We start from the raw sequence: 19,047 nt of genomic DNA on the forward strand, positions 1-19,047 counted from the left end.
TAAGTTAAGCTTCACTAATATGTGCTAGGACTGCACCAAATTTAAGGATGTAAAATGCCTGCCAGACGTTACAGTCTCTTTTTACAATGTAACTGAACCAGGAGGTGACACTTTATTAAGGCAGCTTTTCAATATGGGAACACAGCTCCTTTAATAAAACGAACAAAGAAAACAACATACAGAGAAATTTAGCTGGGTGCTGACAAGAGCCCTCATCTCACAAAAGATGGCTAAAAGCTGCACTCCCCAGCATCACACCTGAACAGGGCTCTGCTAACATTATTGAGCTGTGAGCACTTCGACAATCCTACCAAGGACAAAGAAAGTCAGGATTTTTAGTAATATTAGCTGTGAGCAGTTTCTTTCAGCTCCGACTGCACACCAGATTTTTGTCAGCTCAACCTTGGATTTGTACCCATTACAAGCTTATGTCAAACTCTGAAAAGCAAATATGCTACATATGCTAATAGCCTGCAAATAGAATCCGAAGTCAGAACTCTGTGGAACAGAGGGCATAGCTTGGTAGCTGTGATTGAACAGAAACATTTCTTTTTTTTGAGAAAAATCCTATCTGGAAGCCTTTGGGAATTTATATCAAATCCCCCCATTACTGCACAAGGAAAGATTCAAAAGTGACACAGCCAGGAATTTTTGTCCTTTTGGTTTTGTTGTTTTGATATACTAGATGTGTAGTATAAGACTTGCTACATTGCTTTATTCCTCTAGGAGTAGGCTTCTCATTGCTTTGCTCTTCTTCCTCCCCCATGCCATCTAAACTGCAGCATGTGTTTTGGAGAGAGAGATGTAAGTCGTACTGTGAGACTGAGGATGCTGGTGACTAAGTCTTGGTATGACTCAATGGGAGTGGGAAGGAACAGATGTACAAGGCTGGTTAGTTTTGTGCAAACCAGCTTTGTACTTCACAAGGCTATTCCAATTTATTTGTTTGCTAATACATTTAAGGCTATTGATATTTTTAAAAAAGAACAATTGAGTGGGTCTGGAGAGTTCCAGATGGGAAAAATGAGATACAGGGACTTGATTTTGTCCACAGCATGAAGATGCCAGAGGGCGATAGTCCAGAAGTTACCCAGGTGACTGTGCAGCATCAGCTGTGTGCACTTTGATGTCAAGCTAGGTACAGCACCAAATTTGAAATAACAGGGTAAATCAACCTAAACTATGTCCCTGGAAGAAACAGGAAATATTCAGTCCCAAGGAGGCATATTCTAAAAAGTTAGGGAGTTATGGCTGGCTGAAATCCAACCCAGATCTCAGGATGTGAAAATCACCATCCACCTAGTGATTACTCAATGTCCTGTATCAAAAAACCTTGCATACAAAAACTTTGCATAAGAATACCATGCTATCTATAATTTAAAGGTATTTCTTTCAGCTGCAACAAGAAACAGGCAAACTACTACTACTACTCCTATTTCTCCCATGGGGGGCCCAGCTTGGATTGCCAGCCACCACTTGGTCAGAAAGAGCTGTTAAAACTAAGAATTTTAAGGGGAAGGAGATAAAGAGATCCATACAACCACTAAGTCCTTGATATTTTCCTGAAAACAGCTTCCAGGTTGTTCTTCCCAAGTTTCCTGATCACTGGATACTGGCAGTCTCCAGAATCTCTGGACTGATCCTGACAGGCATTAATCTCCAGCAGTCTACAGCAAATTTGTGTTTTTTCTTCTGAGGCTGTAAACAAGGTTCATCAGCAAAAAGAGCCAAGAGACTGTGGATTGTTTTTTGTTTTGTTCTCAATCTCAGGCTCAAATCACTAGAACACATTGCTATGCTGTTCATGGAAAAAATGAAATTTTCTTTCAAGCCTCGTGCTCTCCTGCCAGGAAGCACCACTGTCTCTTCTTGGTGATTCAGCCTTTGCAGATGAGCTGAGCACACACAGCCTGGGGTGGGATGCAATCAGCTCTGCCTGGAGCCCCGTAATGATTATGATGGCCAAAGAGCTCAGGGCTGTATAGAAATGCTGTAATGAAGGGTACTGCACTCCACCTCATCAGATGGTGGAATTCCATCCCAGATGATCATTAGAGGCTCTCTGACAAAGCCTGAATCTGAGCCCCATGCACACGACAGCCTGGTTTGTCAGCTCCTTCACACCATGAAGCACACAGCGTGGTGACTGGCAGCAGGTTTATTGCAACGGCAGATGGGCAACCTAGTGAACGTGTAAATAACAAAATGTCATTTAAACCAAAAAAAAAGAGAGAGAGAAAGTGAGAAAACAGCAGAGAAAGCAAGTCAGAGAAGAAAAAATTCACAATATTCCCTGTGACACCATGATCCACACACAAACTCATTATTAAGTGCTATTCCTGGATGCTCAACTGAAGACAACCCTGTCTCTGGTGAGACATTTCCTCCAAGAAGCACCTGAACTTAAAGAGAGACAAGGTGAAAGCAGACAGCAGCATGTCTCAGACCTGGAAGATGTGGTCAGATGAACGATGATGAGGGAATTAAGAAACAACCAAAGGAGACACAACTACAGGGAGGCACAGCAGGAGACTGGAAATGTTACCCTTCATACCCAATGCCAACAGAATTGCTTTCCAATATGTATATGGTTGTTTTACATAAACAAAGATGCAAGATCCCATGGTCTCTGCAGAGAAAAGCACACAGTTGCCATAAAACACCACTTCAGCCACAGTGAAATAGCAGAACTGCGGGAAACAAAAGAAGGTTTTGCTACAATGTATTAAAAAACACATGAGATGATGCAGCATGGGGGCAATCTGAAGGGGATTCTAAGCAAGGATCATCATGAGGCTTTCTAAATCACCTGTACACTCCAGTTACTTTAAAAGTCACTGTGTTTTGAATCTTTTCATGATTTCCCCCACTCTCTGTAGGCCAAATCTCTACAAAACCCATTTCCTCAAGAAAGGGTAAAACAAAACAAAATCAGAACTGAAAACCTCCAGCTGACGGCCTCATCTGAGAACATGCAGGATTCTCCCTTGCATATATATGACTAATAAAGGTGACACTGACACCAGGCAGAAAATCTCTGCCATAAATACTTGAACTGCAACTATTTTCTCCAGTTCACTGCATTTAGGAAGAGAACTGCCTGTTGCCTCCTCTTTGCATTCTTGTCAGTTAATAACCGTGAATAATCTTAACAATTAGAAGAAAGCTTATAACTGGAAAGCCAGGCAAGAGAGGGACCAGCTCTGATCAAGTAATCCCTCAACAAAAAAAGAAAGAAGAAAAAAAACAAAACTAGAAGCTAAGGAGAAATTAGGCAAGGAAAGGAAGAACTGAATGGCTCTGTGCTTTGTGTGCTGAAGACCTGAACAAAACTGGACAAGGGTCAAAGAGACAACACATGGAGCCCACAATGAGGGAAGATTCCCAGCTTTCCTGCTGCATGTTCCTACATCACTCTGCAGTTGCAGAGAATAATTTCATGTCCACAAAGTTTACACTCAATTTGCAATAGTTTTTCTTACAGTCTTAGCACCACATGCAAAAAAAGACCAGTATATACAACATGCTTTATTTTGTAAGCTAAATTTTACTTTTTTTTTTTTTTTTCCCAAAAAAAAGAATGGATGTCTTCATTCTGTGCTCTCTGAACTCCTACTTTAAAGGTACATTTTGCGGAAGCTGGCAACATAAAAAGTCCTCAAGGACAGAAGAAAACCCAAATTCTCAGAGATAATCCAGAAAGCATTATCACATTCATAGTACAATACTCTGCCCTGAATCCAGCTTTTGTGTCCTTCAGGTCCCACCCTTGGCTCAGCAAATGCTGAGATTTGGGACTATTTTTTCTAGTTAGTGGTCCCATGCAAGACTAATAAATTACATTACATCTTTGTCCTGTGGAAATCCAAACTGCTTTACAAACTGCATATCCAGTCCAGATTAGGTTCACAGATGTACTGAAGTGATGAGACTCTCATTGCCTGCTCTGGCTTTCTGGCTTACCTCTGGGGAAGCATCAAGGATGGGATACCTGTCACCTAACTTCAGCCATCCAAACCACTAGTCATCTACTGCACTTTTTGTCCAGCCTAGAGAGCAGGGAAAAGCCAGCATCTCCAATGGGCAATCTGCTCCCATTCCACTGAGAGAGGCTGGACAACTTGCATAAACTTTGGATGATTCAGCATAGGATAAATGAACCCTGCCTCTTACCTCTCCCTCTTTACTGCCTACTAAAGTAAAATCACTTATTTTCCTTTTTTTCCTTGCTTTGGTGAGTAAGCTGTCCAGACAAGTGACTGTGTCTCACTACAGGCATGGCTACACGGCCATCACAAGTGTGGTTCACACCAGCTCACTTTCACCCAGCTCCACACAACACTGATGAAAGTGTAGCCATGACAACACACGGGTTAGTGTAGGCTGCAAAATCCCTGCGGGAGGCTGAGTAAATACTCCAGCAATTTAGCTCACTTGGAGCTCCCTGAACCCACTGTTGTACAGCTGTCAGGACTCAGCCAGGCTAATTTAAGCCCAGTTTCAATCACATTTTTCCTTGCAGTCTAGACACACTATAAGCATCCATACAATGGGGAGCACAATAAGGTCCTAAGCTCTGTTGGCATTTCTAAATGTTACCAAGATGTACGTTTTATTTACACAGCTTTGGCTGCTGTGTAGAAAACAGGGTTAACTCTTTGACAGCGTGAGCACCCACTGGAGTGAAGATTAAGGAGACACTGCATTCGATTGAAACAACTAGAATTTAAATTTTAAGAATTCAAGGTCAGGTTGGATGGAGCTCTAAGCAACCTGGTCTAGTGGGAGGTGTCCCTGCCCACGCAGGGGGGTTGGATCTAGATGATCTTTAAGGTCCCTTCCAGCACTAACCCTTCTATGATTTCTGTACAACCTCTGAGAAAAGCATGTTTGTTAAGAGAATTGGCATGATCTAAAGGAAATGTCCAATAGGACATCTTGCATTTCCAGGCCTCCTCACACCAAGCCCTGCCCACTCGTTTAAGGTGTCTCAAGGAGTGTGCTTCAAAAAGCATCACAGCTCTGCTCAGAAAAAGGTGTTAGAAGACATCAGTGACCATCTCTGGAAGAACAAGGGATAAAATATTTACCCATCGGGAAAATCTTGTGAACAATAAGACAAATGGAAGAACACAACAAAGGAATTATTCATTCTCACTTGAAACAACCATCACTGAAAAGAAGTTTTTGCAGTGGGTCTAGTTTGGAAATAATCCTCATATGGAAAGGGAAAGACAGAAATAACACACTTTTTTATATAATTAGGGTAGAATTATAGAATCATAGAACTATTCAGGTTGGAAAAGCCCCTTGGGATCACCGAGTCCAACCATCATCCCTACTCTACAAAGTTCTCCCCTAAACCATATCCACCAACACCACATCCAAACGACCCTTAAAAACATCCAGGGATAGTGACCCAACCACCTCCCTGGGCAGCCTATTCCAGTATCTGACCACTTTCTGTGAAAAAAAAATTTCCTAATGTCCAGTCTAAAAAATACATACAAAGCTAAAATGTTGAGGGAGATAATTCCCACCAAAAAAAATGGCAGGCTTTTTTCAAGGGCTGTGGATTTTATTGGTATCTACTGTTTTGTTGTGGTTTTTTTTCCAGAAATTGTTCCTAGTTTAGATCCAACGTAGGAAAAAAAATGTTATTAATGAGCCATATTTACTTCTGGCTCCTTTGATAAGGGTCTTCTGATTATAAGCATTTTACTCTTCATGTGCCCGTTTAAGCATCATGATTACAATGGATTTTTCTGAATATGCTGTGGAGAAAGGACAAGCCAAACACACATTCAGGTAAATCCCACTGAAAACATAAGCTCAATATCCACAGATACATATTACCAGAAGTAATTTCTGCCCTATGGTTTTGAAACCCAGCAGACATTGGTGAGCTGAAACAGGCCAACCCCCATTTGATTTGGCTGGCAGTTTCTGCATCAAAACGTGTCAAGGAGCATTTGCTTGGAGACTGTGGGATATATTTCCAAGTTAGCAGGACACCCTGGACATGGTGACAGATGGGCAGAGTATGAGCCTGGCATGGGAGAGGCCATTTTATAACTGGCTGTAGCTCCAGGCCATGTGACAGACAGTCCAAATCCATTTGTCACAAAAAAAAAATAAATAAAGCTCACACTGGAATTACCAAACCAAGGAGCAGGGAGAGCCTCTGCCTGCAGCTCATCTCTGTACAGACACCCGCCCTGTGCAGACACGCGCCCTGCCAAAGAGTGTCACAAAAAACCTCCCACTAAATAAACAAGCAGCCAAGCAGAAAACAAAACTAAGCAAAAGACAACCAAACCAACATTTTTTTTCCTCAAGGTGCATTAAATCCACAAGCAGAAAAGCTTGGTTAAGAATAATATTTTTAGTTGTTGCTTTGCTTTCTCTTTTTATTTTCATAGAAAAATACTTAATTTTCCTCACTACCAAAAATTAAGTTAATACAAGGTAGTATGGCCCTAAAAATACACTGATTTTTTTTTCCTCATCAAGAATGTTAATTTCTACTTGCATGTATTAAGTAGCTGTACACCTAATAGTGTGCATTTAAATCAATGTTGTATTCACAATTATTTTGAGCTCTATTAGTAATTAAAATTGGACCTAGAACAACAGTCAGGCAGAAAAGTGTCTCTTACCTCAGAGCATGAAGAGTTTATCAAAGCATGTATCAGTTCTAAAAGCAAAAGCATGAGCAACTACAGTGAGAAATAGAAACAATCTGTCACTGCTGACTATGTCCTCTCAGATGTAGATGTGCTAGTGCTCATCTCACAGGGCATCATTTTTTTTTTACACACACAAAAAACCTGCTTTCATATATGGGAATTTATAAGACAAATGTATATAATCATGTAACATGTGTATGCAGATGTGCTAACAAGCTCTTACAGCTTTTTAACTGCTATTTCTTCTAAATTTAAGATTATTAAATATTTCTTGGCTCCGAATCAGCTTGTCACTCAACCTGCCTGGGTGGCCAAATAGGCTGAAATGACACAGGGATTTTCTCTCTCTGATGAAAAGCTGTGGGTGTTTGCTGCCTGAAGCAAACTCTGGCTACAGGTGATTTCCACCAACTCTGTGGTTTACCTTTAAAGGCTTGCAACAATATTGCTTTTAACCGTGCTGATTTCCTTCTGATGAGTGTCACACATCCTAGTACAGATTGATAGGGTAAGTTTTTGGGGGGGTTGATTTTTTGGTGTTCATTCCAGACTGTTACATTTTTCAAATAAATGTATGTTTATCCCACTCATAGTAACAAAAATGAGCAAAAATAAGTGCAACAGAGTTCTCTTTTGCTGGGTTCCCAATGTCTCTCTTGGGATCAAGTGTTGGCCCCATGTCAGCTGCATCAGTTTCACCCTACTGTCCAACCTTCCCTCTTCCAACAGATGCTCCTGTCCCCCCGACTTTCAATTTTAGCATCTTCAGGGTTCTTTCAACTTCCAGGGCTGCTCAAAGTCAGTGCAGCCTCTGCTTTCCAGCCTCTCCTTTCCAGCCTCTCCTAGACTCCTGACTCTTCAGCCCACATGGGTAATACAGCTGAGGGTGAAATCTCTTCCTCAAAGGCAGACACTCTGATCTTTCCTGTGGCCTATAGCAGCAACTAAAACATGGTGATCAGCAAGCAAAGCACACAAGATGCTGGCAAAATACCCTGCATCTTATACTAGAATAAATTACAGCTGTTATTCACCAAACCCTTCCTATCACCTCACGAAGGGGACACCTTTAAACCCTTCAGACTTCAAGTCTGATCTCGGGAAAGAGTCAGCCTCACCATTACCTGACATTCATTATCTCACAGGTCCATTAACTGCAGCACAAATTGTGCGTGCTCAGCATTAAACCTGGGGGCAGAAAGTCAAAACAATGCAAGAAGAATGCACCAAGCCTGTAACACACCTCTTTATCCTGACAAATCTCATCAAACATAAAATTAAAAAGCAATAAGCAAAAGAGGAGTTCCCAAAACCCCCACAATTAGTTGCCCAGACTGCTTTGAGATGAGCAGTAGGAGAAACCAGGCATTGCAGGATGCAGAGAGCAGATGGTTTTAGGCTGAAATTAAATAAACACCCCCTAAAAGATAACCTCTCTTTCCAAAACACTAAGGAAAAGTTATGCAAGGAAAAATAAAAATAATAAAAAAAAAAAAACAACACCAAAACCAAGCTACATTCTTTAACTAGATAAAAGAACATTTTGTTCAGCCTTGGAGAATCTATTGTAATTAAATGCTCTAAAAACAAGACAACAGCCCTGTGCCAGCCACACACACAAAAGAGACAAAACACGATGAAAGAAACCAAAATACTTGAGAACCATGTATTTCTTCCACAGCTTGAAGAATGCCTGCCTCCCAGCACAGTCCTGCAGTGCACTCAGGCTTCTACCTAAACCAATGCAAAACCTCATCCCCCTGTTAAGACAAATCATTACAAAAAATAACAATAAATGAAATCCAAAGAAACCCCCAGACAATCAAGCCCCGTTCTGACTTACAGCTCTGAAAAACCCTGCAGTCTGGCTGGAAACGTCCATCGAAGAACTGCGTTCAAAGCTTTTTTCCCTAAAGGCAAGTGCATTTAAACATCTCGGGCTGTGCTACGGCAGCCAACGCTGCAACAGATGGGGACCAGGGCTGGGTGTGTTCCTCCTTCCATCGCCGTGCTGCGAGAGGATGGCAGCAGCGGTAGGTAACGCAGGAGAAGGCAGGCGAGGGCTTTCTCCCTCGCTGCAGGCTCCCTGCCAAAAAAACGCTTCAGGCATGGCAAGATTCGATTACCCGACTGCAGCAAAGCTGCCACATGGGCTCTGCCGGGGCGCAGCGGCGCGCACGGATGGGACGAGCGGGGAATTCAGCGCGGGGCTGGATGCATCAGCTAAACGTCGCGGGTACAGCAGGGAAGCTGGGGGGTTCGAAGCACCGCAGACATTTTTAATGTGATCAGAAGGGGAAAAAAAAAAAAAAAAAATCTATCCTGTTTTCAATAGCAGAAGTTTCAGATAACTGAGGCTGCAGCTGCGGCAGCATCTGACAGCGGGGGGAAGGCAGCGCAGGGCAGCAGATGCATTTTCAACTGCTGGAGTGTATCTGCTGCATCAGAACAGCCCCACTCCCCACCGGGCCACAAAGTCCACTTCGTAGCAGTACAAAAATCACATTACGTCTCTGGGCTTAAGTCTTCCCCTCTGCAGCGTGAACAAAGGAAGACAATGGACTTTGTAATTTATGATCAGGACCTCACTGGGAAAACACAGCATCCAAGTGCAAAGTATACTGAGAGCATTACCAATAATAATAATAATAATAATAACAACAACAACAACAATGATGATAATAATAATATAATAGATAAAACAGCAGAGATTTCCAAAGGGTACCACATGAACAAGGGCTAGGAGAGCAGTGCAAACTCTTCCAGTAGGAACTGAGGGATGGTGGGAATCTGAGTTCTCTTCTCCATCAATAATGATTTGAAAAATCTCTTTTTACAATCATGTTCAGGTTTGATTATTCCACCAACCAATCTTGCAGTGTCCTTTACTGGCAAAGAAATCACTCCCCAGACCATGGGACCATACCCTTGGCCAAGATGCTATTGAAAGCTGTCACAGATGAGGTCACCTCTGGTAGTATAAAGCTACCATGAAGGCAGAAAGATCATCTTTGCAGCTTCCAATATTTTAACAAAAGGCATCAAAGTACTCATGCAATGAACTGACACCACTCTGGAGAAACAGGTGGCCAGATCCTGAGCCATGAAGCATTGCCAGCTCTTTCTTGGCCATTTCAAAATAACATTTGTGATGATGTATTGAAATAACATGAAAGGTTTGCTTTAATCAATGGCTACCGGTCACTAAACCATGACAGTGAGGTGAGCTTGGCTTATGCATGACTCTCAATCCATTTAGCCCATTCACCGCAGGATTCTGCACCCCAATGCAACTGGGGGAAACCAACACTGCCCTTAATTCCGAATAATTAACATAATTGAAGCCAGGCAGGAAACTTTTCTTCAGCAGCAAAGGAGGTGAGGTCCAGCTGATGCCTCTTGTGTGCCAGGCTGAGAGCACGTCCTAGGAAACGGCCACTGCCCTCCCTTCCCTCAGCAGAGTACATAAACAAATGGTTTAGGAAAACAACCACACTTCCTCTTAAGTTTTGTTTCAAGGGTACCAAAGAAACCAGTCAACCAGCTGGAGTCAGCAAAACACATTTGTGTCTCTACTACTCAAGCTGTAGGAGAAAGTAAGTCATCTGTGGCTGACCTAGAGAGGGCAAAAGGGAAGACTAGATTTGTCTTGGAATAAAAGAGGTTCTCCCACAAGCCAGACGGCAAAGCAAGGTTCAGCTCTAACACTTCCCTGTATAATGAACTTTAAAGGATTATTCTGAGTAGAGATCAGATCAAATAAAAGGGGTATAAACAGCCAGGAATATGTCCCATATCCCTAAATCATAATTCTCAAATCACTCACAGGACTCAAGTTTGATGTAGCCAATTTCAAGAATCACCCAGACCAATTAAAGTGCGGCTTTTTTACAAATAAATCTTCAAAACTGGTTCTGATCTCACAATCTGATTTGGCACAAACTCTACCTCAGAAACATACCTTTTACCCCCCCACACCTTTGGATAAGGAATATGAAGCAGGAGAATTCAATTGCACAGCTACAGCTCAGATAAGCAGAACAGTTAATGGTTTAGATACCGTTTCATAAATATTTGCTGAACTAGGTTTTGGATTCTGTCCAGTTTCTGACATCCATGAAAAGCATTGAATCATTTGCCATTTTCTTTCACCCTTTTGGGATGAAAAATAAGCAGGAAGGTTTTATTGTTATAATTTCTTACCACTGGGTAATGACTACTTGCATTTATGTTGATGTGTCCTGCCAAAGAAGCCCAAGCTATTCCTGAATCTTCAGGCCTGAGTTGTAAAATATCCATTTATGTAAATATTTATGTATGTTTAAATTCACTAATTAAAACCTCTCTTATGACTGAAATATTCCCAGATCAAATACCTGTCCTCAGGTGTGACTGGCTAGGCAACTAGTGAAGTTCTGAGATAAAAAACCAAACTGATTTCTGAATAAATACCTTGTCTCAAATTGGGATTTCAAGTGCACGTGCTCTACTGGAGATGCTGAGGCTCAGGACTGAAAGTGCAGCCGCATTGGTAACAAAAAAGCAGCAATGAGAACCATCATCACAGAGCCACAGAATGGTTTGAGTTGGAAGAGATCTTAAAGATCATCTAGTTCCAACCCCCCTATATGGGCAGGGTCACCTCCCACTAGACCAGGCTACTCAAAGCCCCATCCAGCCTGGCCTTGAACACTTCCAGGGATGGGGCTTCCACAATTTCCTCAGGCAACCTGTGCCAGTGCCTCACCACCCTCACACCAAGGAATTTCCTCCTAATATCTAACCCAAATCTCCCCTCTTCCAGTTTTGATCCATTACCCCTTGTCCTCTCACTACAAGTTCCTGTAAAAAGTTCCTTCCCAGCTTTCCTGTAGCCCCTTCAGGTACTGGAAGGTGCTCTAAGGTCTTCCCAGAGCCTTCAACTCTCTCAGCCTGTCTCCAGAGCAGAGCTGCTCCAGTCCTCAGATCATCTTTGTGGCCCCTTCTCTGAACTCTCTCCAGGAGCTCCATGTCCTTCTTACATTGGGGGCTCCAGAATTGGATACAGTACTCCAACATCTTGCACAAGATGGTGCAACATGTGAAATCACCCAAATAAAGTTATTACATTATATTTTCAACTGTTCCTTACTGAAAAGTTCTAGGAGCCTGTATGAATAGAGATTCGAATTTCCAGCTGCTTCCTTACACCTTAAGGACAATTCAGAAGCTTTCAGAAAATGCTTTATATAATCAACTTTCCATGCCAATAGATTTTTCAGATTTTTTTTTTGTTCGTTTGTTTGTTTCAAATTTGTAAGTCTGCATTTCAAGCTCAGCAGACATTATTCATAGTATAAATATATGTCTTAAAAAACAAATATCACTTTGGAGCACTTCTAGATCACTCACATATTTGGACTGACCATACAATTTTCACACTTTACCAGGAAGTAACACGGGGGGGGGGGGGGGGGGGCAGGAAATCACCAAAACCCACTTGTGCCTTTGACAGTGAATCACACACTCACTTATGGTCCAAAGACCAAATTATGAGGAAAGCAGATGCACAACTATCATGTTTTCACCAGTGCAAAGCTTAAAAATTACTTGCCCAGCTAAAACAGTCAGTGTTGTACCAGCTGTATCTTGTTTTTCCATTTGAAGAGCTGAATTCTGATTTGCAAAAATTCAGAGCCAGACCCTCCATTGGCCTCAGATTTGCCTGTACACAATTCCAGCACAACTCCTTCAAGCTGTTCCAAAACACCAACTTTGTTTCATCTTTTTGGTCCTTGAGCAGGATAAATTTCAAACTGGCAGTAGAGCAACCTTCTATAATTCTCCAGTGGAGACTAATAATGTCTGGCTATTGCTGATGTTATTTATATTCTGTAACTTTCCACAAAGATCTGGTGGTTTTATAAGTAGTACATAAATTAGATGAGTTCATAGGGCTTACTTCCATTATAGCCTCCTTGTTCTTACTAGGCAAGCAGTCCCTTTGAATCAATAGAGCTACTGTCTGTAAAGACACCAATTACCAAAGCACACGGTGAGCGAGGGGTCTGTGTGGCAAGACAGGGCTTTTGTTCAGTGTGTAAGACTTGTAACTTCTTTCCATTTTTTCCAAGTAATCATATTCGTAGTTGCCCTGTCCCACTCCTACTGAGCACAGGGAGCAGCAACCAAAAGCAACACCCAACACAGATGTGTAACACAGCTGCCTGCAACTAAAAAGCCAATGCACTTGGGGGATGCTCAGGTGAGAGAAGCAACTTCTTGATCCACAGGAAAAGCAGCAGTTGGGAAACCAGAAGAGGCAGCCCAAGGCAAAGATTAAATGGGGAGAGAAACTTCCTGAACAGACACATGAACTACACCAGCTCTTAGTAGGACATCCAAAGTAGTCTCTCAAGGGTTGCTGTTTGGCAAAGGACAGCTGTGATCTGCAAGGACTGGAAAAGGGAGTACAAGGAAAAAAAAGCATTAAGCCCCAAGAATAAGAGGGAGAAAATGCATCCCCCCCATCAGGCAAAACTGGAAACAAGGATAGCAGGGATAGTACAAAATGGAAAGAGACAGTAACAGAAAAGAACATCCCATGAAAAACAAAATCCACAGTTTATTCCTTTATTCATCTCAAACAGTCACAGTTTTTTCCTTGCAATTTTTCCACATGATCTACCAAGCAATGAACCAAGGAGCTGGGATCCCTGAGTCACTGCTGACAAGCCAGAAGGAGAGCATCCATGTGAGAAACACCAAACCCCAGTGAGCTGGTGCTCATCCCTCCCCAGGGTGAGAGCCCCCTGCAAGTCTCTGCAAGGAAGGTGGGTCACACTGTGCTACAGATGCCTCAGCCAGCCCAGACACCAAAAGCAGGATAGCTGCGTGCTTGTATTAATATGTCTAGTTCTTCAGCAGGACTAAAGCAGAGGGGTTTTTCTTCTCTGAATTTACATCTATTCCCAAATGCAAACGATATTTAAATGATTAAATGTTCATATAATGGTTGTATTGGAGGCTGCACAGTAGCAGCCTTGTGCCCTGCTCTACACTGACCCTTCCAATTGCCTTTTCCATCTTGTTCTCCTGTTTAGAGCTATGCAGCTGGAGAGATGCAGCCTTTTTCCTGTATCACAGTGGGGAGGAGGAGGCTGGAGGCACTCCTGGAGAGGTGCTAGCACAGAGCTGAGCTGTGTCTGGGGTCAGCAGAGGTCTCTGAGCAACAAGCGAGAATGATGATGATTGGGCTAAGACATGGTGTTCAATAACTCATGGAGCAAAGGACTGACACTTTGGACTGTTATCCTCTATGATGGGGGTGAAGTCCTTAAGAGACATCCTGATCTCTGAGGAGAAATAAATTGAAGAGCAAAATGAATGCCAGACACTCAGTTGTCCCTCATTCAGCCTTGCCTGAGGCATTCAGTGGCACTGAGATACTGATGTCAGTAAAGCTTTGGGAAGTTTTGAGTCAGACTTGTGGAAAACTCAAAGGTAACAATTGGTGACTCAGTATGGCCTGAACAGCACCTTGAGGACCAGCTCAGAGAGCCCAACACTTTCTTCGTGTAAAAAATGCACTGAATTTTAGAAGCCCTGAAAGACAGGAGATGGGTCTTACCCTGCTTCTAGTGTACCCCTGAGGGCTTGGCTGGGAAACACCCTTTGTGGGACAGCAATAGTCCCACAGACAACAGAAGGAGGATGATACTGTACATCTAGGAAAGGGAGAAAAACACATGGGAGCAGGAACTGGTGGGTTAAGAGTAAAAGCTCCAACCACAAGCTTCAGCTTAAAATCCTTGGTAACTGTTTGCACACCCAAGACTCCTTATTAGCATTTATGAAAATGTACTCTGCAATATGACTTTTCAGCTTGACTGGTCCCAAAGTGGGACCTGTAAGGACCAGCACTTCCATGAGGACATGGCAATGGCAGCATGGATGAATGCAGGAGATGCCTCAGCTCTGCTGCTTCATGTTCCCTCAGCAACATGCAGTACTCTTGGTGGCTGTGGCAGCAACAGGGATGGGGGAGTCAGTGACAAAGACGCCAGGGGACTGAGGTGGAAAAATGAGGTAGCAAGGAGAAAAAGATTATGGTAATGAGCTCCACATAAAACAAACCACACTTGAACTGTCATTCATATTTTAAGCCTGGCTTAGAGTTTGTGGCTGAGTACATATAATGCCACAGCACACCTGCAGCTCCCTGGAAAGCACTAATTATCTACCCAAAAGAAAACATCCCACTACAATAACATCATAGCACAACTGTCTGGGAACTAAGATGCTCTTCCATCCTGCACAGCATGTTTTACTTCCTTTGAACCTCATGACCATTTGTCACCCATTTTAGGACTCAGTCATGTTGGGTGTTAGGTTACTTAATTTAAGTTGTCCCTGTGACTCCACGGCACAGGAAAATTACCCACATAGTCACACCTTTGCACAGCCTGGGCAGGGACAGTATGTTCTTCATGCTGGGGATTCTGGGTTTTCCAAGGCACTGTGCTCACGTAGCAACTGTTCTGCACACAAGTTTAAAGTATGCAATAAATAGTAACCATTAACTCTGAATTGAAGCAAGAGCCCACCTAGAAAAGGATAAAGTGGCTGCCTACATACAGTAATGAGCAGTTAAAATGTCATCAAAGGTTCAGAAGCTCTAGTATAAAAATCTCTGCCTGTATCAGCTGGCTGCTGAAAAAAAGAAAAAGGAGGGAAAAGCACCCCACAGCATTTAAAGTAGGTCAGCACTGCCAGAAAATAAATACTTTTAAATAAGCGTGTGGTGATGCCGAGACCTGACATTGACCATAAAGAATGTGGTATTTGTCAGCTCAATGGAAATAAAGTAAACCAGTTTATCTGCTCATGTTCAGTTACAGAGGTGTGCTGCAATTGGGGGCTGAATGTAATGGGTACAAGCAACATGGACACCTACAGATTGCAATGAACGCTTTAGGAACACCTACATCCACAATATTAGGGTAGTTCACATCGGAAAGAGCACTCAGACTTTTAGACTGTAACTACAAATGGTCACAGGGATTTCTGGAATACACATGGACTATTTGCCTGTGAGTCAGGTTGTTTCATCAGCTGCCACAATGTGTGCAGGTTGCCCAGCTCTGGGGGGAGGATCTCCAGCATGGGCTGGGGCTGCCAGCAGAGCAGCCACGCAGGAAAGGGCTGTGTTTGGGGTGCCCAGCATCCCTTTGCTGATGATAGACTCAGGGGCCTCTCATCAGTGTCACATTCCCTCCCCTAAAGGATGCAAAGATGCTTGGAGGCAAAGCTTGGGTGTTTTACTGTGGCATCCACTAGCACAGTGGAAACCACGTGGTAGTGAGCCCTGAAATAGATGCCATTTACGATACAAGTTCAGTGTTTATTCAACAGGCAGAAGCTTGCAAATAGCAACTCTGGATATAGGATGCACCCAGTGAGAGAGTAGTTATTTAAAGATTAAATATTTGATTTCCACCACAGGAAAAAAAATGATAAAATAAATATGTAGTTTAGGTTTTACTTCCTAATTTTGCCATGTCAATAATAATTTAAAATAATCTGCCTACACCAGAAAGAAAAGTGTGCTCTCTGACCACAGCCCACAGCACTTAAAATACACCCTAGAAACAAAACTTGCCTAAAGAAAAGTGAATGCCATTTCATTTGAAAGAACCCTAGAAATAACCAACACAATTTAAATAAATAAATAAAAGTACAAATTACTATTTCAGAATAAAAACTTATGTCTGTTTATTTAGTATTCTGGTTTTATTTTGGTTTGGTTTTCTGTTTGCTTGGTTGGGATTTTTTAAAGGTAAGACAGCATTGCACACAAAGCAATCACTAAGACATATAAAAGAAGGTTTTTTTCACTTAAATGGTTCATTAAATAATTTTGAAGGCTTTTAAGGGCTGTAACCTACAAAGAAAAGGGTGTAAACTGTCACTGCATTCATCCCACTCACACCCTGCTTCTGATTAATAGGAACAATAATGTGTGTGAATATTTACAACTACCTGAAATATACACATACATATAGACACAGATACATAAAAGTTAGCACTGTATGTGAATATTTTTAGGTCTTCCTACCTCCCATGGTCCACGCTCCCTGTTACAGCTATATTTTATGTGATGAGAGACAGCTTTGTGGTTGAGGCTGGCAGGGTATCCATGTTCTATTCCCAGCCACCACTTGGATACACCCTGGCAAGCCCCGAAGGCTGATGAGTTTCTATCTCAATCAAATTTTGGCTAGGTTTGTTTAAGAAGTGTTAGATTTAATTATTTTTTTTAAACATATTTCAAACATTTTCATAAAACTTGAAGAAAACTGAATTACTTTTTTTTTTTCAACTTTGTACATTTGATGCAATATTGACCTAAACCCACAAATAAAATAGCAGCAACAGCTACAACCCACAAATGAAGCACCACGTGATTCCATGCACAGAAGTCCTCTCCCACAGACAACTGGGCTTCCAGACATGCCCCAAATGCTGCAGTCTCAACTGGGAGCAATGCCATGAGCCCCAAACCTGCCACATTCAGCAAACTGGCCCAATGCATCATTATTGCACTGGAAAGGCTCAGTTCCACAAATGTTACTGAATTCCTCTCCCAGTTCAAACTACACCCTCCTGTCTAAGGAATGGACATACATTATTGTACTGCCTGTGTCTTCTTAGGGAGCTGAGTGTGTAAAGAAGAAAACATGTTAAAACCTTTCAAATTAGCAGGGTACCAGCAGCATTTCCAATCCACTGGTTTCATAGCCTGGCTGTCTACTTGAGACTTTTCACTTTGAAATTTCCTTTCAGTGTTCTTGTTAATTATTTATCTATCCTTTTATTGTTTACTGCACAAATTCTGGACATGTCTGACAGTTTAGGTGAACTGGCAAATAACCTAGTGACATTACTGAGTTGTCTGACCCTTTCACTTTTGGCTCACAAGGACTTCTGTCTTTGAGGCTTCTTCACCATTTTCAATTTGCTACTCAACAGCTACTTCTCATTACTTGTAGCCATAATCCAGCCAACCTACTTGACTGAAGATTCCTTGCACTCACTTTAATTTTCCTAGGATATTCTTTTTTGATTACAAGGTGTGATGATATTAAAATCCCACCAAGAACATTTCCACTGACATTCTTAGGTTGTAGACATCTGAGATTAATTTCCAGCTGCAACTCACTTTAGTGAAATGAAGCAGTTGGAGAACTGGCCCTGAAGAAAACCAGAGATGTCCCACTTTGGTATCTATCATCACTTGTAACAAAAACAATCCCTATAATTATGCTGCAAAAATACTAAAGGCTGCCATTAGAATACTAAATTATGTTATATCAGTTTAAAAGATTAACCAGTTTGATCCAATATTCCCCAAGTCATAGAATAGCCCAGGTTGGAGGGGACTTCCAAAGGTCCAACATTTCATGGAAAGGGAAGCCTAGATGATATTATCCAGAACCTTGTCCAACAGTATGTTGGAAACATCCTGGCAAGATCATTTCCATACCTCAAAATACCAATTTGTTACATTAGGTGTGTTTCAGTCACTCTGTTACAGAGCTGTGTTGGATAACACATGCCTAAAGCTTGCTGAGTTCCCAGAAATCACCTTGCAAGTGCCCAACTGCTTCCCTCCAGTTGTCAGCACTAGATCAGCTTCTGAACAGGAACAAGTCCCATAAACCGCAAGATCATCTGTTTTGAAGGTTAAAGACTGAAAACTTGTTTCTCGGGCAACACTCAGTAATTTAAAGCACATTCTTATCTGTTTGATAAAATGCCTTTTCCTTCCTTTTCTAGTATATTCGAGTCTATAACCACAGCAGGCAGCTGGTGGTGGATGTGGGTCCCAGTCCCAATCTCTAAGCTGACTCCCTGCATGACTATGGCATGACTATGCTTCAGCCTGGCAGATCTTATTTGTTTCTACTGACATATCAGCAAAAATCACTTTTCCCCACCAGGCTGTACAGCCATTTTTGCAAAATGCAGGAGTATCAATTTAGAACAAGGCAGCATGACCGCAACTCTTCTTTATTTGTATTTATCATGAAAAAGCAGAAATCATTAAAGGGTGTTCTCATAACCTTTATTTTTCCTTAGCTCTTGCATTTCTCCCCTCCTGGTTGTTCTTGGCTGCTTCTTCATACTCTACACTATTCAGGCATAACACCTTCTTACAGGGTGTTATACAGCAACAAGTATCATTTTGTGTGATTATGATATAAAGATAATATTATGGCAGCATCAAAAAAACTAAGGAAGCACTTGGCCAGGACACCAGGAGTGTGACAAACAGCACTTTTGGATCTTGATCAAACAAACAGCTAGTATTTGAGAG

At 42.0% G+C, this 19,047-nt stretch overlaps 1 protein-coding gene across 3 annotated transcripts in view; it reads right to left on the reverse strand.

Annotated features, from left to right (window-relative positions):
* Positions 1-19,047, reverse strand: part of PRKAG2 (protein kinase AMP-activated non-catalytic subunit gamma 2) — a 225,423-nt gene that overhangs the window by 164,213 nt on the left and 42,163 nt on the right. Inside the window, exon 1 of one of the 3 annotated variants that reach the window (XM_051612436.1) lies at positions 8,533-8,789. The exons of the other annotated variants lie outside the window; for them this stretch is intronic. Within the exon in view, the coding sequence (XP_051468396.1) occupies positions 8,533-8,571 (39 nt within the window). The 5' untranslated portion in view covers positions 8,572-8,789. Of the gene's footprint in view, positions 1-8,532; positions 8,790-19,047 lie in introns of those variants that run through there. 3 annotated transcript variants of the gene reach the window in all.

This window comes from Apus apus, chromosome 2, assembly GCF_020740795.1.
Source record: "Apus apus isolate bApuApu2 chromosome 2, bApuApu2.pri.cur, whole genome shotgun sequence".
NCBI lineage: Eukaryota > Metazoa > Chordata > Aves > Apodiformes > Apodidae > Apus > Apus apus.